The 27,917-nt window shown below is 48.0% G+C and overlaps 1 protein-coding gene across 5 annotated transcripts in view; it reads right to left on the bottom strand.

Annotated features, from left to right (window-relative positions):
* The window catches only part of Ahnak (AHNAK nucleoprotein), an 83,439-nt gene that overhangs the window by 51,662 nt on the left and 3,860 nt on the right, over positions 1 to 27,917 (bottom strand). For 4 of the 5 annotated variants that reach the window (XM_060386207.1, XM_021651840.2, XM_060386215.1 and 1 more), the window contains exons 2-4: positions 21,463 to 21,567; positions 20,950 to 21,106; positions 20,335 to 20,522 (exon numbers count right to left, since the gene is read on the bottom strand). In XM_060386207.1, coding sequence (XP_060242190.1) covers positions 20,335 to 20,522; positions 20,950 to 21,106 — 345 coding nt within the window. In that variant the 5' untranslated portion in view covers positions 21,463 to 21,567. Of the gene's footprint in view, positions 1 to 1,230; positions 19,299 to 20,334; positions 20,523 to 20,949; positions 21,107 to 21,462; positions 21,568 to 27,917 lie in introns of those variants that run through there. The other variant, XM_060386203.1, reaches the window with a different exon arrangement.

The following is a 27,917-nucleotide window of genomic DNA, read 5'->3' as shown; positions in this document are numbered from 1 at the left end:
CCATTTCATTAGTCCAAACTGTCCTTTTTTTTTTTTTTTTTTAATGTATAGTTAATTCTGTTTGCAATTACAACAGAAAAGAACAAAAATATTATTTCTGGAGACATAGCACATTGGGTAGTGTCAGCCTGGCATACTAGAGGTTCATATTGAGCTCAGTCCCCATCACTGCCTAAACCAGGGTGGGAACACACAGGATCGTATTCCCAGGAGTCCAGAGGAAGAAGCGGGAGGCTCGGGGTTATCCTCCAGCCCCTTGTGCCTTCTTCTGTGCTGCTCTTCCTGTGGTGATGGCCCCTGCAGGACGGAGACCACCTGTTCTGTATCACTGCCTGCAGCCTGAGCCTGGTGTGAGCAGTTCCTTGAGGTTTAATGGCCAGTTACTACACATCTGGCCACCCAGGACTCCCAACTGTCCTAGCTGATCAGTTATCACCTGGAGAACTTGGGAGCCTCATCAGATCCACTAGATGTGTCATTTACCCCCAACCCCACCCCTTTCCTTAATGTGTGGACACTTTAGAACACATTAGCCTACACTCCCCTTCCTCAAACTAAAAATAACTGAGTTGATATACAATTAGACAGCTTGTGTAGTTCTGCCCAGGGAATCTTTCTGCTATCCCAGTAGTCACCTTCTCAACAGTGTACATGGGTAGACCGCATCACTGGCTAGCTCACACTTGTAACCCCGACATTCAGGAAGATGAAACAGAAAGATGTTCTCAAATTTAAGATCAGTTCAGATGACATAGGGAGTTCCAGGACAGCCTTGTCTACAGTGTTTCTCAAAACACAAATTATCTGTCTCAAAAATACAAAAAAGTAATAATAATCCTTCTACCTCCACCCACATGTGGATGTGCTGGAACTTAAGTTGTGAACCAGATGAGTTTCTGGGGCCTTAACCCAGGTTCTCATGCATACCAGCCAAGCACCAATGAACCAAGCTCCAGCCTCTCCCCCCCCACACTCCCTTTTAAGGTCTTGATCATGATAAGATAGGTGTTCTATAAGGAATTATGGCCACTAGCCCCTCTCAATCGTTCAGCAATGATGCCGACAGTCTCCCATGAGCATCAAGAAGCAAAAACTTCCTTCCTTCTAGGTCTTAAACATCCCTAACAAACCAGCGATGCCACTGGGTAAATCAAGTCTGAACAGTGAGGGCTATGTGTGCAGCCTCCGTTGGCTTCATCCCTTCAACATAGAATGCAGGAGCACAATATATCAGGGTTAATAAAGAGATTTATTTGCCTTGTACAGCATCAACTTTCTTACATTCTCAATTCATTTGCCATTAAAGTGCCATACATTTCCTTAATCATGATGACATTTGTTAAAAGAAATCAGAAGTTTTCCCAGGACAAGAAAGTCATGAATGAACACTTTTCTTACCAAACCCAGAGTGGAAGCCCCTCACATTGACCTGGTGGGTTGGACAATTTGCAAACAGATTCAAATTCCCTCTTACCTTGAACACCACGCTAGGCTGGGACTAGCATACCTGGGGATAGAAAGTCATGCTCCCGAGACTAAGAAACACCCAACTGCTGAGACATGCCACCTTCTCAGGGCCATGCCAGGGTGTCGCTGTTTGTACAGGTCTAACCAGAGCAATGAAGACCTGGCCCGCTCTGCCACCTTTTATCCCACTCTCCCTTGCTCACAAAAGCCCCCAAAATTATTACAATGAAAAAAAAAGTGGGTTTTCATTACCCAGGTACTAACAATGTTCAGTAAAAATAAGGATGATAAACATAAAAGCTTGCTTAGTAAACACGAGCTCTCAGCGTTCAATGCAAAAGAAAAAAAAAAAAAAAAAAAACTTAAATCTTAAGGCAAATACTATTGACTTTGCACATGGGCTGGATGAACTTCGAACTCTTTACCTAGCTGCAGAGTCCCAGGGGCCTAGAGGCACTTGGTTTGTCCGCACCTGCCACTGGCAGAGGCAAGATCCTTGCATCATTGCTGAGGCTGTTGGGGTGTTTCTCTTTGGAGTTTATATACAAACACACCCAAGGCTGATGCATTTATATATATGTACACACATACAGGGCACACTACTCTTTCTTTGTGGAAATTGATAGCTCTACCTCAGGAAGCTGGATGCCAACCTTAGTCCCACTGTCGTTGCTAGAGGAGGAAGACAGTCGGGACTTCTTTGAGGCCAAGGACACTCCACTCCCTTGTAACTTGCCTGCCTCATCATCACTTCCTGTCACCTCATAATGACCTTTGCTCTTTGACCCCAACCCACCAAAGGTACCGAACTTCAGTTTCCCATGTTTGCCTTTAGCTTCTCCACCTGCAAACTCCAAAGTCCCAGTCGGGGTGGAAGGTGCAGAGAACTCCCTCTCATCACTGAAGGAGTTGGAGCGGTGTCTTGGCTTCTTACTTTTAAATAAGGAGAATTTGCCTTTGGGTGAAGATGCTTCAGCTTCTGCTTCTCCGTCTAGAGAGCCCAAGCTGGCCTTTGAGCTCTTCAGGTCCCCTTTGGACCCAGAAATGGATGCTTCTGGTGAGCTAGTGACACCACCTTTCCCTTTAGCTTTGGAAAAATTAAATTTGGGCATTTTGATTTTGGATTTTTTAAGTTTGACTTCAGACTCTTCCCACTCGCCTTCTCCGGCACCAGCTTGCACATTGGCCTCCACTTTAGGGAAATTGACATCCACCCCTACTTCTCGACCAACCAGCTCACGGCCAGAGAAGGTAAATTTAGGGATCTTCATCTTGGGGAATGTTACTTTTCCAGATCCACTTTCCAAGTGACCTTGAGGCCCAGACACACTCATCCCAGGACCCTGGAGTCCAATCTGGCTTCCTTTGACATCTCCTTCTATCTTTGGTCCTGAGAAATGAAGGTTCCCAGCAAGTTTAGATGTATCCAAGTTGAGAGAGGAGGAGACTTGGGGTCCCTTCAACTCAACTCCAGGGCCTTTGACACTCATATGTCCTTCTCCCAGGTTGATATCTGGAACACTGACACCTCCTAAAACATCTACACCTCCTTTGACTTTGGGGCCCTTCAAGCTGACACCAAAATCTGACTCAGAAGATGCCACATTAAAGGAAGGCCCCTTGACGCTGACATCAGGAACAGTCCCATGGAGACCTATTCCTGAACCTTTCAGATCTCCTTTAATTTCAGGACCAGAAATCTGCCCTGTTGGGAGTTTCACATCACACCCAGAAGCCTTAACTCCAGGCATTTGAAGGTTTCCTTCTAGTCCTTGAACACTGATACCTGAAAGACTTCCCCCAACTGCTGGGCCTTTCAAGTCACCAAGGCTCCCCTTCACTTTTGGTCCTTCCAAGTTTAAGTCCATGCTTGGTGCTGAGACCTGGGGCCCTTTCAGGTTCACATCCATCCCTGGCCCCTTTAGTTCTCCACAAACTTGTGGCCCCTTTATGTTAATGTCCAAGTCAGACCCCGGAGTGGACATGCTGAACTGAGGCAGCTTCATGTGGGGAAGTTTGACACCACCTTCTGAGGCCTCCAAGCTGAGATCAGGAGCTCCCACAGATAACTTAGGGCACTTGATGTCCCCAGACGCAGCCAGGTCTCCCTGTAGGCTTGGTCCCTTCAGTGTCACATCCGGTGCCCCCACGTTAAGTGCTGTTGTAGCATCAATCCCTGACACTTTCACACCATCTCCTCCTATCTGTACTTTTCCACCAACACCTTTGAGGTCAAGACCTGGAGCATGCAGCTTCATGCTGGGACTGGACATGCCCAGGTCTCCCTTCAAACTTGGTCCTTTCAAGTTCAGGTCAAGATCAGGCCCAGAAACTTTTGTCATAGAGAGGTCCACCGAAGGCAAGTTGACTCCTGGGCCTTTTAGAGAAATATCAGGCCCTTCAAACTTAACATCTGACGCACTCAAGCCTCCTTCAAGAGAAGGAATCTGGGCACAGATCTCAGCGCCCTCACCTTCCATTTTCACACCAGGAGCACTGATCTTGGGCATTGAGAACTTAGGGAACTTGATTTTTCCTTCTGGACCTTGCAGATCTACATCAGGTCCTTCCAGCCCCACACTGGGAGCATCACCCTTTATCTTTGGTCCTTTCAACTTAACATTCACATCAGGTATGGAGACTTGAGGAGTAGAAACACTGAAAGCGGGTGCTTTGATTTTAGCATCAGGGCCTTCAATGTTGATGTCAGGTGTATCCACGTTTGCCTGCACCTTGGGACCTTTCAAGTTGCCCTCTATCTTTGGCCCTGAGACATCCACACCTGGCATCTTGAACTTGGGAGCCTTTACATGGATATCAGGAACTTCCACATTAATCCCTGGTGAAGAAATATCTACTTCAGGTGCCTTGATTTCACCCTCCAGCTTGGGGCTGGGTAGGGGAGCCTCTGCTTTAAATTTAGGTGACTTAATGTCAAATTCTACATCTGGGAAGTACATTTTTCCAAACATAGTTTTCTTGACTCTAGGAGATTTTACGTCAGCTTTGACTGCAGCATCAGGCCCTGCAACACTGACATCCACATCAGGGGTCTTGAGACTGGCCTCAGTCTCAACTCCAGGAACATTCAAATCAAATCCCTGTTTTTTGGCCTTAACTTTAGGACCACTCATGTGAATTTTAGGCATTTTAAACTTGCTTTTCTTGCTCTTGCCACCAACGCTTATTTCAGGAGTCTCAACATTCAGCTCTGTTTCAGGGACAGTCACATCAACTGAGGGGGCCTTGATTTCAGCTTTGGGGCTTTTTGCACCAAATCCAAACTTCGGTTTCTTAAACTTTGGAAGTTTAACATCTGGCCCCTCAATATTAATATCTGGGCTCTCCATGTGGACATCTAAGCTTGGAGTGTCTAAATCTACTTTGGGCCCTTTGAGGTCCACTTCACCACCTCCTAAGTTAGGCCCAGAAATGCCAATTTTTGGTGACTTGATGTGCAGATTAACATCAGGCCCAGCTACTTTAGGAGCAGATACATCCATCGATGGCATCTTCAAGTTAGGGCCACTAAGTTTAGCATCAGGGCCTTCAAAATCCATACCAGGACCTTTCAGGTCTATTTCAGGCCCTTTGAGAGTACCTTCAATCTTAGGAACAGACACATCAAAGTCTCCTTTTACTTTGGGTCCTTTTAACTCAAGATCAACATCAGGCATAGATATTTTGGGAGCCTTAATGTTAATCTCAGGCATCTTGAACTTGGGACCCTTCACTTTCATATCTGGACCCTCAACATTGACATCTGGAACATCAATGTCCACCTTGGGCCCTGAGACATCAATGTCAGCCTTGGGTAAGTTCACATCTACATCCGGACCCTCTCCTTTGAAGCCAGGCATGCTGAACTTGGGCATTTTCACCTTGGGCATCTTCAGGTGCCAATCTGGCCCATGAACATCAACATCTGGAACATCAATGTCCACTTTGGGCCCTTTGATGTCCACATCTGGAACTTTAATCTCACCTTCTACCTTAGGTACAGTCACATCCACGTCCCCTTTGACTTTGGGGCCTTTCAAGTTTAAGTCGATGTCGGGCATGGAGATCTTGGGAGCTTTGATGTTCATCTCAGGCATCTTGAACTTAGGACCTTTCAACTTCCCTTCTGGCCCTTCAATGTTAACATCAGGGCCTTCAATGTCCACCTTGGGTCCTGAGACATCAATGTCAGCCTTGGGTAGGTTCACATCCACTTCTGGGCCCTCTGCTCTGAAGCCAGGCATGCTGAACTTGGGCATTTTCACCTTGGGCATCTTCAGGTGCCAGTCTGGTCCATGAACATCAACATCTGGGGCACTGATGTCCACTTTGGGGCCTTTGATGTCAACTTCAGGGCCTTGGAGGTCTCCTTCCACTTTTGGCAAAGACACATCTACATCACCCTTCACCTTTGGCCCTTTCAGATTTAGGTCAACTTCTGGCATTGAGATCTTGGGTGCCTTGAGGTGGAGATCGGGCATTTTAAACTTGGGGCCCTTCAGTTTCCCTTCTGGGCCATGAACATCAATTTCAGGAGCATCAATTTCCAGGTTAGGGCCTTTCACATCCACTTTGGGAGTTTTCAAATCCCCTTCTAGTTTTGGAATAGAAACGTCCAAATCTCCTTTTATCTTAGGTCCTTTCATGTTTAAATCAATGTCACTCATTGAGATTTGTGGAGTTTTGAAATGGACATCTGGAACCTTAAATTTGGGACCTTTGAGTTTTCCTTCAGGACCCTCAATGTCTATCTCGGGCCCTTTGAGGTCACCTTCAACCTTAGGGAGTGCAAGGTCGACATCTCCCTTAACCTTAGGCCCTTTCAGGTTTAAGTCAAAGTCAGGCATAGAAATCTTAGGAGCTTTGATGTGCATGTCTGGCATTTTAAACTTGGGTCCTTTTAATTTTCCTTCTGGACCTCCAATATTGACATCAGGAGTGTCAATATCCACACTGGGGCCCTTGATATCAATACCAGAGCCCTTGAGTTCAGTCTCTATTTTAGGCAAGGAAGCATCCACATCTCCCTTCACTTTAGGACCTTTCAGATGCAAATCAAAGTCAGGCATGGAGATTTTAGGTGCTTTGATGTTCATCTCTGGCATCTTGAACTTGGGACCCTTCACTTTCACATTTGGCCCTCCAACATTGACATCTGGAACATCAATGTCCACCTTGGGTCCTGAGACATCAATGTCAGCCTTGGGAAGGTTCACATCTACTTCTGGACCCTCTCCTTTGAAGCCAGGCATGCTGAACTTGGGCATTTTCACCTTGGGCATCTTCAGGTGCCAGTCTGGTCCATGAACATCAACATCTGGAACATCAATGTCCACTTTGGGCCCTTTGATGTCCACATCTGGAACTTTAATCTCACCTTCCACTTTGGGCAGAGACACATCCACATCGCCCTTCACTTTGGGGCCTTTCAGGTTTAAGTCGATGTCAGGCATGGAGATCTTGGGAGCTTTGATGTTCATCTCAGGCATCTTGAACTTGGGACCCTTCAGTTTTGCATCTGGACCTTCAATATTCATATCTGGAACATCAATGTCCACCTTGGGTCCTGAGACATCAATGTCAGCCTTGGGTAGGTTCACATCCACTTCTGGGCCCTCTGCTCTGAAGCCAGGCATGCTGAACTTGGGCATTTTCACCTTGGGCATCTTCAGGTGCCAGTCTGGTCCATGAACATCAACATCTGGGGCACTGATGTCCACTTTGGGGCCTTTGATGTCAACTTCAGGGCCTTGGAGGTCTCCTTCCACTTTTGGCAAAGACACATCTACATCACCCTTCACCTTTGGCCCTTTCAGATTTAGGTCAACTTCTGGCATTGAGATCTTGGGTGCCTTGAGGTGGAGATCGGGCATTTTAAACTTGGGGCCCTTCAGTTTCCCTTCTGGTCCATGAACATCAATTTCAGGAACATCAATGTCCACTTTGGGCCCTGAGACATCAATGTCAGCCTTGGGGAGGTTCACATCCACTTCTGGACCCTCTCCTTTGAAGCCAGGCATGCTGAACTTGGGCATCTTCATCTTGGGCATCTTCAGGTGCCAGTCTGGGCCATGAACATCCACATCTGGAACATCAATGTCCACTTTGGGCCCTTTGATGTCCACATCTGGAACTTTAATCTCACCTTCCACTTTGGGCAGAGACACGTCCACATCACCCTTCACTTTAGGACCCTTAAGATGCAAATCAGGCATGGAGATCTTGGGAGCTTTGATGTTCATCTCAGGCATCTTGAACTTGGGACCCTTCAGTTTTGCATCTGGACCTTCAATATTCACATCTGGAACATCAATGTCCACCTTGGGCCCTGAGACATCAATGTCAGCCTTAGGCAGGTTCACATCTACCTCTGGACCCTCTCCTTTGAAGCCAGGCATGCTGAACTTGGGCATTTTTATTTTGGGCATCTTCAGGTGCCAGTCTGGGCCATGAACATCCACATCTGGAACATCAATGTCCACTTTGGACCCTTTGATGTCCACATCAGGGCCTTTGAGGTCACCTTCCACTTTGGGCAGAGACACATCCACATCGCCCTTCACTTTGGGGCCTTTCAGGTTTAAGTCGATGTCAGGCATGGAGATCTTGGGAGCTTTGATATTCATCTCAGGCATCTTGAACTTGGGACCTTTCAACTTCCCTTCTGGACCTTCAATATTCACATCAGGAACATCAATGTCCACTTTGGGTCCTGAGACATCAATGTCAGCCTTGGGTAGGTTCACATCCACTTCTGGGCCCTCTCCTTTGAAGCCAGGCATGCTGAACTTGGGCATTTTCATCTTGGGCATCTTCAGGTGCCAGTCTGGGCCATGAACATCCACATCTGGAACATCAATGTCCACTTTGGGCCCTTTGATGTCCACATCTGGAACTTTAATCTCACCTTCCACTTTGGGCAGAGACACGTCCACATCACCCTTCACTTTAGGACCCTTAAGATGCAAATCAGGCATGGAGATCTTGGGAGCTTTGATGTTCATCTCTGGCATCTTGAACTTGGGACCCTTCAGTTTTGCATCTGGACCTTCAATATTTACATCAGGAACATCAATGTCCACTTTGGGCCCTGAGACATCAATGTCAGCCTTGGGTAGGTTCACATCCACTTCCGGACCCTCTCCTTTGAAGCCAGGCATGCTGAACTTGGGCATTTTTATTTTGGGCATCTTCAGGTGCCAGTCTGGGCCATGAACATCCACATCTGGAACATCAATGTCCACTTTGGGGCCTTTGATGTCCACATCAGGGCCTTTGAGGTCACCTTCCACTTTGGGCAGAGACACATCCACATCGCCCTTCACTTTGGGGCCTTTCAGGTTTAAGTCGATGTCAGGCATGGAGATCTTGGGAGCTTTGATGTTCATCTCTGGCATCTTGAACTTGGGACCTTTCAACTTCCCTTCTGGTCCTTCAATGCTAACATCAGGGCCTTCAATGTCTAGTTTAGGGCCTATAATATCCACTCCTGGGCCCTTGACTTCACCTTCCAGTTTGGGCAAGGACACATCCACATCACCTTTCAATTTTGGACCTTTCAGATTCAAATCAAAGTCAGGCATGGAGATCTTGGGAGCTTTGATGTTCATCTCAGGCATCTTGAATTTGGGACCCTTCAGTTTTGCATCTGGACCTTCAATATTCACATCAGGAACATCAATGTCCACCTTGGGCCCTGAGACATCAATGTCAGCCTTAGGCAGGTTCACATCTACTTCAGGGCCCTCTCCTTTAAAGCCAGGCATGCTGAACTTGGGCATTTTCACCTTGGGCATCTTCAGGTGCCAGTCTGGGCCATGAACATCCACATCTGGAACATTAATGTCCACTTTAGGGCCTTTGATGTCAACCTCTGGGCCTTTAAGATCACCTTCAAGTTTGGGAATAGTAACATCTACATCACCTTTTACCTTGGGGCTTTTCAGGTTTAAGTCAATGTCAGGCATGGAGATCTTGGGCGCTTTGATGTTCATCTCAGGCATCTTGAACTTGGGACCTTTTATGCTTCCTTCTGGACATTCCACATTGAGTTCTGGGCCCTCAATATTCATACTGGGACCTTCTATATTGATGTCTCCTTTTGGTAAATCCATATCAGGCCCTTCTGCTTTGAAGCCAGGCACACTGAACTTGGGCATTTTCATCTTGGGCATCTTCAGATTCCACTCTGGACCATGAACATCCACATTAGGTGTATCAAGATGAACCTCTGGTGTCTTAATATCCACTTTGGGACCTTTAAAGTCTCCTTCTAAATTTGGGCTTGCTACGTCTAAGTCCCCTTTGACTTTAGGACCTTTCAAGTTTAGCTCCACATCAGGCATGGAGACTTTGGGAGATGAAATGCTTAGGAAAGGCATTTTGAACTTGGTTCCTTTCACTTTCCCTTGGGCTTCAACTTCTGGAGCATTAATATCAACTTTTGGAGCTGTTACATCAACATCTGGCTTCTTAACTTTGACATCCACTTCAGGTGTCTGAACTTTGGACCCAGAAAAATTAAATTTAGGAAGCTTAAAACGAGATTTTTTTGATTTCCCATCAATATTGACCTTAGGAGAAGAAATGTCCACTTCTGGGCCCTTCACATCCAATTTAGGAGTTTTAATGTCACCCTCCAGTTTGGGTCCAGATATATCAACATCTCCCTTGACCTTTGAGCCCTTCAAATTCAAGTCAATTTCTGGCATGGAGATCTTGGGCATGTTTACATGCATGTCAGGCATTTTCAGTTTGGGACCTTTTAATTTGCCTTCAGGACCATGAATGTCAATCTCTGGAGCATTTACATCTAGTTTGGGGCCCTTTATGTCAAGAGAACATGTTTTCAAATCACCCTCTACATTTGGAAGTGAAACATCCACATCTCCTTTCAGTTTGGGGCCTTTAAGATTAAGGTCCAAATCAGGCATGGAGATCTTGGGAGCTTTGATGTTCATCTCTGGCATCTTGAACTTGGGACCCTTCAGTTTTGCATCTGGACCTTCAATATTTACATCAGGAACATCAATGTCCACTTTGGGCCCTGAGACATCAATGTCAGCCTTGGGTAGGTTCACATCCACTTCTGGACCCTCTCCTTTGAAGCCAGGCATGCTGAACTTGGGCATTTTTATTTTGGGCATCTTCAGGTGCCAGTCTGGGCCATGAACATCCACATCTGGAACATCAATGTCCACTTTGGGCCCTTTGATGTCCACATCAGGGCCTTTGAGGTCACCTTCCACTTTGGGCAGAGACACATCCACATCACTCTTCACTTTGGGGCCTTTCAGGTTTAAGTCGATGTCAGGCATGGAGATCTTGGGAGCTTTGATGTTCATCTCTGGCATCTTGAACTTGGGACCTTTCAACTTCCCTTCTGGACCTTCAATATTCACATCTGGAACATCAATGTCCACCTTGGGACCTGAGACATCAATGTCAGCTTTGGGTAAGTTCACATCTACTTCTGGACCCTCTCCTTTGAAGCCAGGCATGCTGAACTTGGGCATCTTCATCTTGGGCATCTTCAGGTGCCAGTCTGGGCCATGAACATCCACATCTGGAACATCAATGTCCACTTTGGGCCCTTTGATGTCCACATCTGGAACTTTCATCTCACCTTCTACTTTGGGCAGAGACACATCCACATCGCCCTTCACTTTGGGGCCTTTCAGGTTTAAGTCGATGTCAGGCATGGAGATCTTGGGAGCTTTGATATTCATCTCAGGCATCTTGAACTTGGGACCTTTCAACTTCCCTTCTGGACCTTCAATATTCACATCTGGAACATCAATGTCCACTTTGGGTCCTGAGACATCAATATCAGCCTTGGGTAGGTTCACATCCACTTCTGGGCCCTCTGCTCTGAAGCCAGGCATGCTGAACTTGGGCATCTTCATCTTAGGCATCTTCAGGTGCCAGTCTGGGCCATGAACATCCACATCTGGGGCACTGATGTCCACTTTGGGCCCTTTGATGTCCACATCTGGAACTTTAATCTCACCTTCCACTTTGGGCAGAGACACGTCCACATCACCCTTCACTTTAGGACCCTTAAGATGCAAATCAGGCATGGAGATCTTAGGAGCTTTGATGTTCATCTCAGGCATCTTGAACTTGGGACCCTTCAGTTTTGCATCTGGACCTTCAATATTCACATCAGGAACATCAATGTCCACTTTGGGCCCTGAGACATCAATGTCAGCCTTAGGCAGGTTCACATCTACCTCTGGACCCTCTCCTTTGAAGCCAGGCATGCTGAACTTGGGCATTTTCACCTTGGGCATCTTCAGGTGCCAGTCTGGCCCATGAACATCCACATCTGGAACATCAATGTCCACTTTGGGCCCTTTGATGTCCACATCAGGGCCTTTGAGGTCACCTTCCACTTTGGGCAGAGACACATCCACATCGCCCTTCACTTTGGGGCCTTTCAGGTTTAAGTCGATGTCAGGCATGGAGATCTTGGGAGCTTTGATATTCATCTCAGGCATCTTGAACTTGGGACCTTTCAACTTCCCTTCTGGACCTTCAATATTCACATCTGGAACATCAATGTCCACTTTGGGTCCTGAGACATCAATATCAGCCTTGGGTAGGTTCACATCCACTTCTGGGCCCTCTGCTCTGAAGCCAGGCATGCTGAACTTGGGCATCTTCATCTTAGGCATCTTCAGGTGCCAGTCTGGGCCATGAACATCCACATCTGGGGCACTGATGTCCACTTTGGGCCCTTTGATGTCCACATCAGGGCCTTTGAGGTCACCTTCCACTTTGGGCAGAGAAACATCCATATCACCCTTCACTTTAGGACCCTTAAGATGCAAATCAGGCATGGAGATCTTGGGAGCTTTGATGTTCATCTCAGGCAACTTGAACTTGGGACCTTTCAACTTCCCTTCTGGACCTTCAATATTCACATCTGGAACATCAATGTCCACTTTGGGTCCTGAGACATCAATATCAGCCTTGGGTAGGTTCACATCCACTTCTGGGCCCTCTGCTCTGAAGCCAGGCATGCTGAACTTGGGCATCTTCATCTTGGGCATCTTCAGGTGCCAGTCTGGGCCATGAACATCCACATCTGGAACATCAATGTCCACTTTGGGCCCTTTGATGTCCACATCAGGGCCTTTGAGGTCACCTTCCACTTTGGGCAGAGAAACATCTACATCGCCCTTCACTTTAGGACCCTTAAGATGCAAGTCGATGTCAGGCATGGAGATCTTGGGTGCTTTGATGTTCATTTCAGGCATCTTGAACTTCGGGCCTTTCAATTTGCCCTCTGGTCCTTCAATCTCAATATTTGGCCCACTCACGTCCACATTTGGTCCTTTGAGGTCTCCTTCCAATTTAGGAACATCTACATCCACCTCTCCTTTTATCTTTGGACTCTTTAAGTGAAGATCAACGTCTGGCATGGAGATTTTGGGAGCTTTAAAGTGCATGTCTGGCATCTTGAACTTGGGACTTTTCCATTTGCCTTCTGGGCCTTCCACAGCTACTTCTGGTATGTCAACATCCATTTTGGGGCCTTTGATATCCAGTTCTGCACCCTTTAATTCTCCCTCAAGCTTTGGGACTGAAACATCAACATCTCCTTTGACTTTAGGACCTTTTAAGTTGAAATCAACATCAGGCATGGAGATCTTAGGAGCCTTGAAGTGCATGTCAGGCATCTTGAACTTAGGACCTTTCAACTTTGCATCAGGACATTCCAGATCAACGTCAGGCATCTCCACATCAACACTGGGGCCCTTTAATTCTCCCTCTAATTTTGGCACAGTCACATCCATGTCCCCCTTGACTTTGGGGCTTTTCAAGTGTAAGTCCACATCAGGCATGGAGATCTTAGGAGCCTTGAAGTGCATGTCAGGCATCTTGAACTTAGGGCCTTTCAACTTTGCATCAGGACATTCCAGATCAACATCAGGCATCTCCACATCCACACTGGGGCCTTTCAAATCTCCTTCCAGTTTGGGCACTGTCACATCCATGTCCCCTTTTACTTTAGGGCCTTTCAAGTGTAAGTCCACATCAGGCATGGAGATCTTAGGAGCCTTGAAGTGCATGTCAGGCATCTTGAACTTGGGGCCCTTCAGCTTCCCTTCTGGCCCTTCAATGCTCACATCAGGAACTTCAACATCCACCTTTGGTCCTGAGACATCAATGTCAGCTTTGGGCAGGTTCACATCTACTTCTGGGCCCTCTGCTTTGAAGCCAGGCATGCTGAACTTGGGCATTTTCACCTTGGGCATCTTCAGGTGCCAGTCTGGCCCATGAACATCCACATCTGGGGCATTGATGTCCACTTTAGGTCCTTTGATGTCCACATCTGGTACCTTCACTTCACCTTCTATCTTGGGCACAGTCACATCCATGTCTCCCTTGACTTTGGGGCCTTTCAAGTGTAAGTCCACATCAGGCATGGAGATCTTAGGAGCCTTGAAGTGCATGTCAGGCATCTTGAACTTAGGACCTTTCAACTTTGCATCAGGACATTCCAGATCAACATCAGGCATCTCCACATCCACACTGGGGCCCTTTAATTCTCCCTCTAATTTTGGCACAGTCACATCCATGTCCCCCTTGACTTTGGGGCCTTTCAAGTGTAAGTCCACATCAGGCATGGAGATCTTAGGAGCCTTGAAGTGCATGTCAGGCATCTTGAACTTGGGGCCTTTCAACTTTGCATCAGGACATTCCAGATCCACATCAGGCACCTCCACATCCACACTGGGGCCTTTGACATCAACCTGAGCACCTCTAAGATCAGCTTCCACTGCTGGCACAGAAGCATCTATCTGTCCTTTCAGTTTGGGCCCCTTTAAATTCAAGTCCACATCTGGCATTGAGATCTTGGGAGTCTTGATGTTCAACTTGGGCATCTTAAATTTGGAGCCTTTTAGTTTTCCTTCTGGTCCCTCAATATCCAAGTCAGGAGTATCAATGTCCACCTTGGGCCCTGAGACATCAATGTCAGCCTTGGGGAGGTTCACATCTACTTCCGGACCCTCTGCTTTGAAGCCAGGCATGCTGAACTTGGGCATCTTCATCTTGGGCATCTTCAGGTGCCAGTCTGGCCCATGAACATCCACATCTGGGGCACTGATGTCCATTTTGGGCCCTTTGATGTCCACATCTGGTACCTTCACTTCACCTTCTATCTTGGGCACTGTCACATCCATGTCCCCTTTGACTTTGGGGCCTTTCAAGTGTAAGTCCACATCAGGCATGGAGATCTTAGAAGCCTTGAAGTGCATGTCAGGCATCTTGAACTTTGAACCCTTCAGCTTCCCTTCTGGACATTCAATATCAATATCACCAACATCCACATCAACTTCAGGACCTTTCAAACCTCCCTCCACTTTTGGGAGAGAAACATCTACATCACTCTTCAGTTTAGGTCCTTTCAGGTTAAGCCTAACATCAGGCATAGAGATTTTATGTGTCTGTATACTCATGCTTGGCATCTTGAACTTGGGACCCTTTAATTTCCCTTCTGGACCTTCAATATTCACATCTGGAACATCAACGTCTACCTTGGGTCCTGAGACATCAATGTTGGCCTTTTGAAGATTCACATCCACTTCAGGGCCTTCTCCTTTGAAGCCAGGCATGCTGAACTTGGGCATTTTCACCTTGGGCATCTTCAGGTGCCAGTCTGGGCCATGAACATCCACATCTGGGGCCTCCACTTTGGGGCCTTTGATGTCCACAGCAGGAGCTTTTATTTCCCCTCCTACTTTTGGAACTGACACATCATATTCTCCTTTTACTTTAGGGCCTTTCAAATTCAAGCTAACATCTGGCATGGAGATCTTCTGAGGCTTTATATTCATTTCTGGCATCTTAAATTTCAAGCCTTTTAGTTTTGCATCTGGACCTTCAATATTCACATCTGGAACATCAACGTCTACCTTGGGTCCTGAAACATCAATGTTGGCCTTAGGGATGTCCACTTCTGGGCCTTCTCCTTTGAAGCCAGGCATGCTGAACTTGGGCATTTTCATTTTAGGCATCTTAAGGTGCCAGTCTGGGCCATGAACTTCAACATCTGGAGCATCAATGCCAACTTTGGGCCCTTTAATGTCCACATCTGGCACTTTTATTTCACCCTCTACCTCAGACAATGATACATCCACATCTGCTTTTCCTTTGGGCCCCTTAATATTCAAGTCCACATCAGGCATGGAGACCTTAGGGGCTTTGAAGTGCATGTCAGGCATCTTAAACTTAGGTCCTTTCAGTTTCCCTTCTGGTCCCTCGATGTTCACATCTGGGGCCTCAATGTCCACCTTGGGCCCTGAGACATCAATATCAACCTTTGGCAGGTTCGCATCCACTTCAGGGCCCTCTGCTTTGAAGCCAGGCATGCTGAACTTGGGCATCTTCATCTTGGGCATCTTCAGGTGCCAGTCTGGCCCATGAACATCCACATCTGGGACATCAATGTCCACTTTGGGCCCTTTGATGTCCACATCTGGAACTTTCATCTCACCTTCTACCTTAGGTACAGTCACATCCATGTCCCCCTTGACTTTGGGGCCTTTCAAGTTTAAGTCCACATCAGGCATTGAAATCTTTGGGGCCTTGATGTGCATATCAGGCATCTTAAATTTGGGGCCCTTTAGCTTTCCTTCTGGGCCCTCAAGGCTCACATCTGAGGTTTCAATGTCAACTTTAGGTCCTGAGACATCAATGGTAGCCTTAGGTAGGCTCACATCCACATCTGGGCCTTCACCTTTGAGAGTAGGCATACTGAACTTGGGCATTTTCATCTTTGGCATTTTCAGGCTCCAGTCTGGACCTTGACCCTCCACATCTGGTGCTTTGATATCTACATTTGGACCTTTAATGTCCACTTCTGAAACTTTCATCTCTCCTTCTATTTTTGGTGTAGACATGTCTATATTTCCTTTCATTTTGGGTCCTTTGATATCCAGGTTCACATCTGGTAGAGACACCTTTGGAGACTTGAAATGCATCTCAGGCATCTTAAACTTGGGGCCTTTCAGCTTCCCTTCTGGTCCCTCAAGATTCAAATCTGGAGCACTAATATCTAACTTTGGTACAGAAATGTCCACATCAGCCTTGGACATGTTCACATCCAACTCTGGGCCTTCTCCTTTAAGACTGGGCATGCTGAATTTGGGCATTTTAATCTTTGGCATTTTCAAGTTCCAATCAGGACCATGAATGTCAACATCTGGAGCACTGACCTCTACTTTTGGGCCTTTCAAGTCTCCTTCCAACTTTGGTATTGTGACATCATACTCTCCTTTTACCTTGGGACCTTTCATATGCAAATCCACATCAGGCACGGCTATCTTTGGGGCCTTGATATTCATCTCGGGCATCTTCACCTTAGGACCCTTCAGCTTTCCCTCAGGTCCTTCAATGCTCACATCTGGAACTTTGATATCCACCTTGGGTCCTGAGACATCAATGTCAGCCTTAGGGAGATTCACCTCCACTTCTGGGCTCTCTGCCTTGAAGCCTGGGAGCTTGGGCATTTTCATCTTGGGCATCTTCATGTGCCATTCAGGACCTTGAACATCCATATCTGGGACATCAATGTCCACTTTAGCACTTTTAAGTTCAACATCAGGAACTTTAATCTCACCTTCAGCCCTTGGCACTGTGACATCATATTCTCCCTTTACACTGGGGCCTTTTAAGTGTAAGTCCACATCTGGCATGGAGATCTTTGGAGCTCTGATATTCATTTCAGGCATCTTAAACTTAGGTCCTTTCAACTTCCCTTCTGGTCCTTCAAGGCTCACATCTGGACCACTGACCTCCACCTTAGGCCCAGAAATGTCCACATCTGCCTTGGGCAGGTCCACATCCACTCCTGGGCCCTCTGCTTTGAACCCTGGCACACTGAATTTGGGCATTTTCATCTTGGGTATCTTCAGGCCTTGGCCACGAACATCCACTTCTGGGGTATCAGCATCCACTTTGGGGCCTTTCAGTTCTGCCTCAAGCTTTGGTGTTGCAATGTCATACTGTCCCTTCACCTTTGCACCTTTGATGTGCAGATCCACATCAGGCATAGAAATATTTGGAGTCTTGACACTTACGTCAGGCAGATTAATATCAGGACCTTTAAGTTTGCCACCTAGACCCTCCATATTGACATTTGGGGCTTCTATATTGACCTTAGGCCCTGAAATACTGACATCTCCTTTGGATAGAGTCACATCTACATCTGAGCCTTCTCCTTTGACTCCTGGGACACTGAACTTGGGCATCTTCATCTTGGGCATTTTCAAGTTCCCTTCTGGGCCATGGACTTCCACATCTGGGGCACTGATGTCCATTTTGGGGCCTTTGACATCAACTTCAGGGACTTTGGCTTTCCCTTCTACTTTGGGAAGCATGACATCTACACCCCCTTTCCCTTTTGGTGCAGCTACATTTAAGTCTACGTCTGCCATAGAAATCCTACAGGCCCCCATTTTTCCAGAAGGGCTGCTGAGCTTGGGACCTGTCAAGGCCCCTTCTAAGTTTGGTGTCTCTATGTCCACTCTGGAGCCTTTTACTGCCACCTGAGGGCCTTTAATATTGCCTTTCACCTCAGGAGCAGACACCTTCATATCTCCTTTCAGTTTACAGGACCCAAGGCTCAGATCTACATCCTGCATGGAGATCTTAGGTTTCTGAACAATCATTTCAGGAGTCTTGACCTTAACACCCTTCATCTTCCCTTCCAGCCCATCAGTAGCAATCTCAGGAAGACTGACATCCCCAGAGACCCCGGGAAGTGTCACTTCACCTGTGGGCAGTGTCACATCAATGTCAACTCCCTCTCCTTTTGAACCTGCTGCAGAGAATTTAGGGACTTTCATCTTGGGCACATCCATTTTGCCCCCTAAGCCATGAACATTGACATCAGGAGTTTCAATCTCCACACTAGGACCACTGATGTTGCCCTCAAGTTTCGAAGCACAGGCATCCATTCCTATGTTCCCTTGCAGCTTGGTACCTTTCAGGCCTAAGTCACCCTCAAGTGACGGCCCAGTGATTTGGGGACCCTTCAGCTTCCCCTCAAGCCCTTCAATATTGACAGAGGAGGTACTGACTTCCAGATGAGGGGCCTGGATGTCCCCACCAATGGTCAAGCCTGGCTTGTCACCCTTGTGCCCCACAGAGAATTCAGGTGCAGAAACACTCAGCTCTACCCCTGGTATCTGGCCATCTGGGCCTGCTGACACACCAAATTTTGGCATCTTCATGGTAGGAATTTTAATTTTCCCAATATCACCACTCTGGAGGGAGGGGCCCTGTACCTCTACCGAGCCAGTCCCAAGAGAAGACGAGATGTCCACTCCTGGAACTTGGATCCCTCCTTTACCTCCCAAGTCCAAGCCCTTTGCTTTGGCATTGACACCTGGGCTTCCCACCTTTATCCCAGGCACAGTGACCTGGAATTTTGAGTGGCCGGCACCTTCAAACTCTGGTCCTGTAGCAGAAATGGCACCTGCCCGGATATCCACAGCAGAGCCTGTGGATGGAGAGACTGCCCCGGATCCCGAGGGCAGTCTGATCACCGTCTTCCCAGACTGGGTTTCCACATCCGTAGTGGAGATTTCAGTCACTTCATGCCTTGGTATCTTGATCATGAACTCAGGGCTGCTGATGTCAATGTCCTTCACTCCTTCTCGACCGGTCACATCCACAGTGTAGGCTGTGACCCTTCTGGTCACTGTGATGGTACGGCTCTGGGTCTCCCCAAGGTCCCCTTCTACTCCATCCTCAGACTTCAGGCGTGGCTTGATCTTTGTGGTGTAGATGCGCTGGTAGTCCTCATCATCTCCACTCTGCAGAAAGACATGCCCGGCAGAGGTTGCAGCAAAGCCCACCTGAAAAGGCAGCTACCTGGCCGCAGCCCAGCCAACAACAGAGTTGCCTGTTTCCCAAAGGTGCTCAGACCATAACAGAGGTCCAGAGAGCCTCCTGGGGCAGAATACAGGGGACTGAAGAAAGGGCCGACAGTCATATCACAAGAGGAAAATAGAAATTATTTGGAAGAAAATTCTGGTAAGCAAAAGTCATGGCGGGGTTAGGAAATATGTAGATTCCTGGACTGTGCTGCCTGGGAGGAGGCTCTACAATCTGCTGATAGTTCAGAGACCCATCCCAACCACTCCCTTCATCCTTTAACTCTCAACTCACTGGCTTGATTGTTTGAGAAGGTCTTCCAGAAGCACACTGAAAAGCATTTGTGAAGGCTGATGGCCTGGCTAATACTTCACTTTGAGGACACACAGCTCATTCAATGAAAGCAAGCCATTAGGAGTAAAGAAGCATTTCCCAGCCAGGCTCGATGGCACACACCTGTAATCCCAGCACTCAGGGAGGCAGAGGCAGGAGGGTCTCTGTGAGTTTGAGACCAGCCTGATCTACAAAGTGAGCACAGGACAGCCGAGACCACACAGATAAACTCTGTCTCAAAAAAATTAATTTACAAAAAAAAGAAGAAGAAGCATTTCCCACAAGCACTGTGCTGCTCATCTTCTTGCTCACGGAATGCAGAGAGGCATGTTGAACACCAGTGAAGTCATTTCAAAGGCTCTAGTAAAGCAGCCAACCTTTCTCTTGGCATCTAAGCCCCCACTGCTTGCGTTGGTTCCAACGCCTTGGCACAGTCTCAAGAGACTGAAGGAACACTATACTTGTAAGAACAGAATCCAGCCACATGCCACATACAAACAGGAAGAAACCAGCAGAGAAGTCACAAGAGAGTGCAGAGAGGCAAAAAAAAAAAAAAAAAGGGGAGAAGGCTCAGGAAGTGCAGCCAAAAGGCTACCCAAATCATGGGGAGCTCAGAGCAAAGGTGGGTCACCAGGTACTCACCAGAACCACCTCAGAGCTACGGGAGCTGAAGACTTCATGGGTCCAGGTCTGTCCAGGCTCGGGGGAACGGTCCCCCTTACGGTGCAACTTCAAGCCAACAGTGTGATGCCCCATGGTGTTCAGCAACTGGGTCACCTCACCGGATTGCAGATTGTCAAAGTAGATGGTGGCACCCACAATCTGGTCCCCTAAGAAAGGAAGTACAAGAATTAGGCAAAGACCCACAGTTCTCAAGAAAGCACCACAAAACACACAACTGACCTCCCTTTAACTTCATAGATATCATACAGACAACAGCATTGTCCATTCGTTGAACAGGTGAAGAAACTGTGGCTTGAAAGGCCAACTATTATACACAGAGCTGCAGAACTGGTGAGGACAGCAGAATCAGATCTGAAGACAAGGCCAGTCTCCAAGACTCCACATGACTGTCCCCCCTGAGATTCACGAGCAAGACAGAGTCACAAAGAAGGACAGGGATTGGATAGTAACCATCCTTAGGCTATTGGATCCAGGCCTTCCACAGTCATTTTGGTCATTTCTGCCTGGCCCCCTGCCTCCCACCCTTCCCCATCTCACCCCCCAATACCCAGTCACTATCCTTGAGAGACTCACCCTCCTTGACCACTCCAGTGCGGGCCGCAGGGGAGTTCTGCATCACCTCCTGTACAAAGACTCCGTCGTCCCTCTGGGCAATGGTCAGCCCATGGGAGCCGCTGCCCTGCCAGTTAGGCAGCAGCAGCTCCCGGGTTGCCTCCTCCTCCTTTTCCATCTGGGATGAGGTGAAAAAACAGAGCTCTGGTCACGGAGACATGGAGGGCAGAAAGGCATGAGAAAGCCAGACATCTTTTGGTGCAGTGCACATCAAAGGAATGGAGCCCAAGTTCCATGCACCTGCACCCTCAGCTCTGGCTCACCGCTGGCCAAGAGAGGGGTTCCTGAGGGGAGTGGAGGCCATCTGCTTCATGTTTTTCCACTGTGGATGTTCTCCCAGTGCACAATAAAGAAGATAGACAAAATGGGGTAACTGGCCCTTTGATCCACCCAGGGCCCAGTTCCAAATGCCACACCACGTGTGCAGCAACCCCACCCTAACCTCCACTCCTCTGAACCATCCCACCTACTGACCTTTGCAGGACTCTATTCAGGAACAAATGCCTTGCCAGGAGCCCGCCCCTCCTTCTTCTCTTCCTGTATCAGTCTCTCTTTTTTCTGGAATCTCGGTCACACAACCTAGGAAAAATTTCACCATGATATTCGCACTCATTTTCTCAAAACCTCAATGAGCTGCCACCCAAATGCTAGATTGATGCAGTTTCCCAGGCCAGGCCAAAACTCTGGTCCTCACTACAGTCGGAAACTACATGACTTTGAAACCTATTGCTACAGAAAATGAGGTTCAAGGAACTAGACAAGGACTCCAATGCTGACTGCATCCTCCTACCTATAGGACTCTTTGCCAAGAACACCTGATTTCTCTGAACCTATGTTTCCTTGTCTGTGAACATGGAAATAGTAAGAGTTCCATGCCAACTGAAAACAGCAGTAGTCCATGAAGGACCCACAAAACACCCATGTTCATCAGCCTCTAGAATAAGTGGTCCCACGTCACAAGCAGAGAGATTGAGACTCTGAAAGGCCTGTTTGCCTGGAGTTCACACACAGACTGATGTTGCTGACGCTAGCCCCTAGCCTATTCCTGCAGGTCTTCCCCTATGCCACATTTAGTCCATACCTTTTCACTAATGTGAGACTGTTCTCCAAGCATGGATGGTGGTGTCCTCCACCCCAATGACTGACTTAGCTTTCTATCTCTAGCCTGGCCCTCAGGACCAAAAGGAACCCCTACCAGATGGAAGTTCCAAAAGCTGTGTTCCTGATAGTGGTCAAAACAGACAATCCCAACACTACCAGGCTTCCAAAGCTAGAAGGCTGAAGCTGAACCCAGCTCAGGCCTGTGATGAGTCAGGGTCTATACAGCTACCCATACTGGACCCTAAAGCCAGCACCATAGGTAAAGGCATCCCTCCTTGGATGAGTTATCAGCTGCAGAGGTACCCTGGGAAAGGCACCTGGCAGGATGGTAGATATGGCTATGAACCACAGCACCCACACAAAATGGCATTGGCAGCCATCTAAAGCATACCTGTGAAATTGTTTGAGAGACTCTATAAACTGTGGTGAGACTCACCCAAAGCCACACCCTGAAACTGTGTACATTCAGAAATTAGCCAACCAATCAATAAATATATGCATGCTGATCACCTCCTGTATGTCCTAGGCTGTACTAGATGCTGCTGCAAAGGATATCATCCAGGGGCAACACAGCCCAGCCCAGCACTTAATTGTACATGGCATTGCATTGTTACCTCCCATCACTCACACATCCTCTAGACATTTATTGAATGCACTTCCTGTGCCAGATATGGAAATTTAAAAGACTTAAGAGTCCTGTCCCCATACAAATGATAAGCAAGGGACTCTGGGTATGACCAACTGGGTTCCACAATATTCCAGAAATCTTAAGAGGCATCTCGGGGAATGAAATACAAACGAGACTTCCAAGGTGCTGGAAGTGGCCTCTAGGATGGGACTGTGGCTCTGACAAATCCATGGCACTTAATGGGTCCAGTCTCAGGCAGAAACCAGCAAGGACAAAAGATAGACACAAAGATAAACCCTAGATCACCACACCTGTTCTCAAACTCGACTAACACATAAATGCAGTGTTTATCGTGGGCCTACTTGACAACACAGGTGCTAGCTGGAGTGTGAGCGAGGGCAGGAGAGAGGCCTGCTGGCACAGGCTTGAGCTAGGGAAACACCCCCTCCCTTCCCAGCAAGCAGAAGAGGCTTATTTAAGAGAAAAGCTGCACTGACTCTTCCCAACTTGAAACTGGCACCCTCTGCCTGGGACTAACACTAAGAACCCAGCCTGGAAGACAGAAGCCAGGCAGAAGCAGAAAAGTAAAAGTCTCTAGGTTACACATCTAAAAACCGAAGCCACCCCTTCAGGTTTCCCCAGTACCCCTGTCCTCCTCCTTGTGCAGGGCCCCTTGCTCAGCCAAGCTTCCTGGTGCTGAGCCAGCAGAGGAGAAAGAGAGCCAGCTCACTCTCACCCACATGGTGGCCCCCCCTCCCCCCCCCCTTCCATGGTGACTCACTGCAGTCTGCAGCAACAGCTCCAGACATGCACAGGGTCACGCCTAAAACCTAGTAATGCAATGCCTTCTAGGCCAGACCCCCAAGTGCCAAAGGGGCTAGGACTTCCCAGTTTCCCTTCTCTAGATTGAGGACTAAGGTCCTTATATGCAAAAAGCTCCGAGAACCAACCTGGACCTGCCATATGCTACTGAGAGAGGAAGTCATTCTGAAAACCTCTCAAACTGCAAACAGGACCCACCGGACCCATGCTACGAGTCAGCCCCACCCAGGTGGGCCTGTCAAGCACCTGTCCGAAATGCCAATGACCGAGAAAGACTCCCTTCTCATCAAATCTGGGCCTGAAAGGCACGGGATGCACAAGAGAGATGTGAGGCCATGGTGGCAACGGCCTTGTTTTCTGCATCTGGGCCGCAGTTCTTGGTCTATTCTCCACCGGTAGGGCCCATAGCCAGCCCAGATGTTCCTCCCCCTCTGCCCACACAGTTAGGTTAAGTCAGGCCTCCAGGAAAACCCAAAAGGTCTTTGGAGGTTGGGGGAATTCTTCCTTCAGTCACTCATCACAAGCCTTTGGGGCTTGAAGAGAGTCAAATGTGCACTCCTAACTCGGTAGCCACATCCGGCTGTTTCAATTTAAACAAATCAGCCTGGCATGGTGGTACACACCTATAGTGCCAGCACTCAAGAGGGCAAGCAGGAAGATCAAGAGTTTAAGGGTGGCCTGGGCTACAGCACAAGTTCATTGCCAACCTGGACTACATGAAAGCTTGTCTCCAAAAGCCAAAAATAAAACAATTTTAGGCAGAAAATTAAATTACTGTGGTCCCCCCCCCCCCCAGGAAAAAAAAAGAGAGAGATGACTCAGTGGTTGGGAATGCTTGCTGCTCTTCCAGAGAACCTGAGTTCAGTTCCCGGCAGCCATGTCAGGTGACATACTATCACCCATAACTCCAGCTCCAGGGGAGCGCTAGCTTCCGTGTACACCTCCACGTATATGGCACACACTCACACAGGCCCACGTGGATACACACAAATAAGCATTTAAACTATTTTAAATGATTTTTAATTGTGTGTATGTATGTGCATGCGTGTATGTGACTGCAGGTACCCGTAAGGCCAGGGGAGTAGAATTCCCCTGGACCTGGAATTAGAGGTTGTAACTGGCCCACCATGGGTGCTAGGTACCAAATTTGGGTCGTCTGAAAAACTAGTACTCAGTCTTAACCACCAAACCATCCCTCCAGCCCTGTTGGGGTCTTTTGGTTTATTTTATTTTATTTTTTTTTAGTCTTTTTGAGACAGGCATATTGTCCAGGCTGACCTCAAACTGAGTAGCTGAGAATGACCTTGAACTTCCTGATCCACCTGCCTCTACCTTTTCAGTTCTGAGATTACAAAGGTGTACTGCCATGCCCAGCTCCAAGTTAAAAATGTAATTCCATTAGCCACAGTATAGGTGCCTAACAGCCACTGCCACAACTAGAGAGCACAGATAAGCAAAGTCTCCCCTACAGCAGCATTCTAGAGGACAGTGCTGGCTGCTGCTTGCGTACAGGGTAAGGAAGGTACACAGAAGCAAGAATAGGGAAGTGGTAAAACCCTAAAATTCAGGTCTTCTAGCTCTAGTCCTGTGCCCCAGGAGAGATGGGCATGTGGAGAACCTCTAAGGCAGAAGGCTGCTTGGAGGAGAGAGGAGTGAGGTAGTGAGGATGCTCTAGTGAAAAACAGAAAGGATTCAGGGACCGAGCACAATTCCAGACAAATGCCATGCCAGAATGACCCATCCTGCAACTCAAAGTCACAAAAACACATGCAACAGCAAGGCTCTGTCTGTGCCCGCTATCGGGCACAGATCCAGAGGGTGTCCAAAAGCAGAGAGTTCCTAGCAAGGGTGACCTCCAGAAGAGCATTGTCTCCCCTGTCATGAAGGAACTAGGCGTTTTTTTCTCCACAAGTGAGAGCTCAGGGCAATTGCTGCTGCAGCTACAGACAGCCACTGTCAAGATGACAGGACCTCTCTCTGTGCATGCGCGTGTGTGTGTGTGTGTGTGTGTGTGTGTGTGTGTGTGTGTGTGTGACAAGCCCTGGGACCTCAATGGCTGAATGGCTCAAACCTGATGACAAGACCTGTGCCAGAAGGGTACGTGGAGCAGACCTGCCTAGCACAATCTGCACACAGAAAAGAAAGAAGTACTCTGCCTGCATCAGGCAGGACCTCAGTGACTGAACCTTCCACATGCCCTAACCAATCTGCTATACACACGAGGCCAGGAACAAGCAGTTTCCATCCCAAGAACATAATGACTCACAGCTAGGATTAGAGATCTCTACCAGAGGGAAAGCCCTGACACTCATAACCAGGTGAGGGGTTGGACAGTCATAGCAGAGAGACACACCCAGAAGGATGACATACTGTCATAAACACTCCCCAAAGAGGAAGAGGAAGCTTCACAATGAAGGAAAACCCTGCCATCGATAAGTTAAGAGGACTGCATGACTGTGCTGCTGATATCCCACACTTAGGGTCCCATCTCCTATACAAATGATCCTAGAGGGAAAGGATTAACAACATTACTTTAGAAATATGGACACAGGCCCCCATCCAACAGTCTTCACCCAAGCAGAGAGACCAAGACACAAACATACATATAGGATGAGACACATGAGAAACCACAGAAAACGATCCATAAGGAAGGAAAACATAGAAGCAAGCCCCGTGCTGGAGCAGGAGAGGGAAGTGCTCACCAGATCACTAGAAAAGCAAAGCTTCTCCTTTTGTCCTCCTTTCCCTCCTCCCCCCAACCCCCCCCCCCGCTCATGAGGGCCCCACCTAGGCAGAGTTGTAGGTACACCCCGACAAGGACTTTGATTCTGGGTCTCTTTGAGGCTGTATCCCCCAAGGGTCAGGAATCTCAAGCTTCCCAAAAACCTGAACTCTCAGAAATTAGTTCTGGATGTCTCTTGGGCTAGTATGTGAAAGACAAGAGACACTTTTCTTTCTAGCACTGGATCTGAGTTTGGTCGACAGAACCCACACGGGAGAAGAAGAGAATTAACTCCTGCAAGTTGTCCTCAAACATTTACACATGTGCCACAGCATGAGGGCACACAGATGCGTACACAAAAACACATTTATTACAGAAGAGGAAAATCAGCAAATGTTTAGCAGATACAGGCATAATGGTGCACACTGTAATTCCGGCGCTTAAGAGGCTGGGCCAGGGGGATCTGCAAGTTCCAGCCCATCCTGGACTACATAATTAGTTCAAGGATAGCCTTGACTACATGAGAGTCTCAAAAAAACAAACAAACAAAAAACTTTACAGGGATGAACCCTGTGTCCCATACGGCTTATAATTCTCAGGCGGCTAAGACAGGAATATCTAAAGTTTTAGGCAAATAAAGCTACTTAAGTAGACATAAAAGAGGCACCTTCCACTTATGGGTGAGAACAAACAAGGAGAATTAGACTAACAAGACCCAGATGACCTGGATATTGGAGGGATGTTCAGAGAAACACATAAAAGGAAAGACACACACACACACACACATCATGCAGAAGCAAAGAGACCCTTGTCAGTCCCATGTCACACCCTTCCCAGCTCAGGCAGTCCTCTGTGGTAAGAAAGTTTTATTGGCCCACAGCAGGTGCCTGCCACCTGTTCACCTGGTACTTGGGTCCCTGGGCGTGCCCCTTTCTCTCTGTGTGTACACCTGTGAGGGTTAGGCCTGCTACCTGGCCCAGAAGGAGGGAAATGGTGCTGACCCAGCCTACAGTGACCAGGAGGAAGTTTTACCAGCCTCTACACTCTAGCTGCCCCCTCCCCATCAGCCTCTCCCTACCATGCTGGGCTTTTTGCTCACTGACCTCTAAAGCAGCAGTCACCAGCCCCATGACTGGATCTTGATTTCCACCTCCACTTCTCTCTACTCTGGCCACACACATTTTCCCCCAACTCTTTAGAGCAAGCCGCAGGCCCCAAAGCTCTAAATTCTCACTTCCAGCAGGAAGGGAGAGTCCCTGTCCCTTCCCTAGCCAGGGGACTCTCCACCTCTCCTAGTGAGAGACTGGGGATAGCATATGAACCAATGGGAAGTGCCTCATCAGGACATGACGTCAGGAAGAATTGGCCTTAGACAGGACAGCAGGGATTAAGACACCAACTCTGAGGACAGTGTCCTATGGTTGGAGAATCAGGGAGAGAAGTGTGTTGACTTGTCTAGGGGTAGATTACAGTTTAGCCCATACCCTGTGCCCCACCCTGCTCCCTGGTAGGTGCTACATGTTCGCCCCCCAGTGGTCAGGCCACGTAGCAAAAAAAACTCAAAGCCAGGTCTTCAAACGGCAGTGGCAACCCCCCCCCATCCCCAGCCTAGCCAGGACACGTAGCCAGGATCAGCTCCAGGCACTTCCCCTTCCC

Source organism: Meriones unguiculatus, chromosome 1 (genome assembly GCF_030254825.1).
Source record: "Meriones unguiculatus strain TT.TT164.6M chromosome 1, Bangor_MerUng_6.1, whole genome shotgun sequence".
Lineage (NCBI taxonomy): Eukaryota > Metazoa > Chordata > Mammalia > Rodentia > Muridae > Meriones > Meriones unguiculatus.
This window is presented reverse-complemented; position numbering and strand designations above follow the sequence as displayed.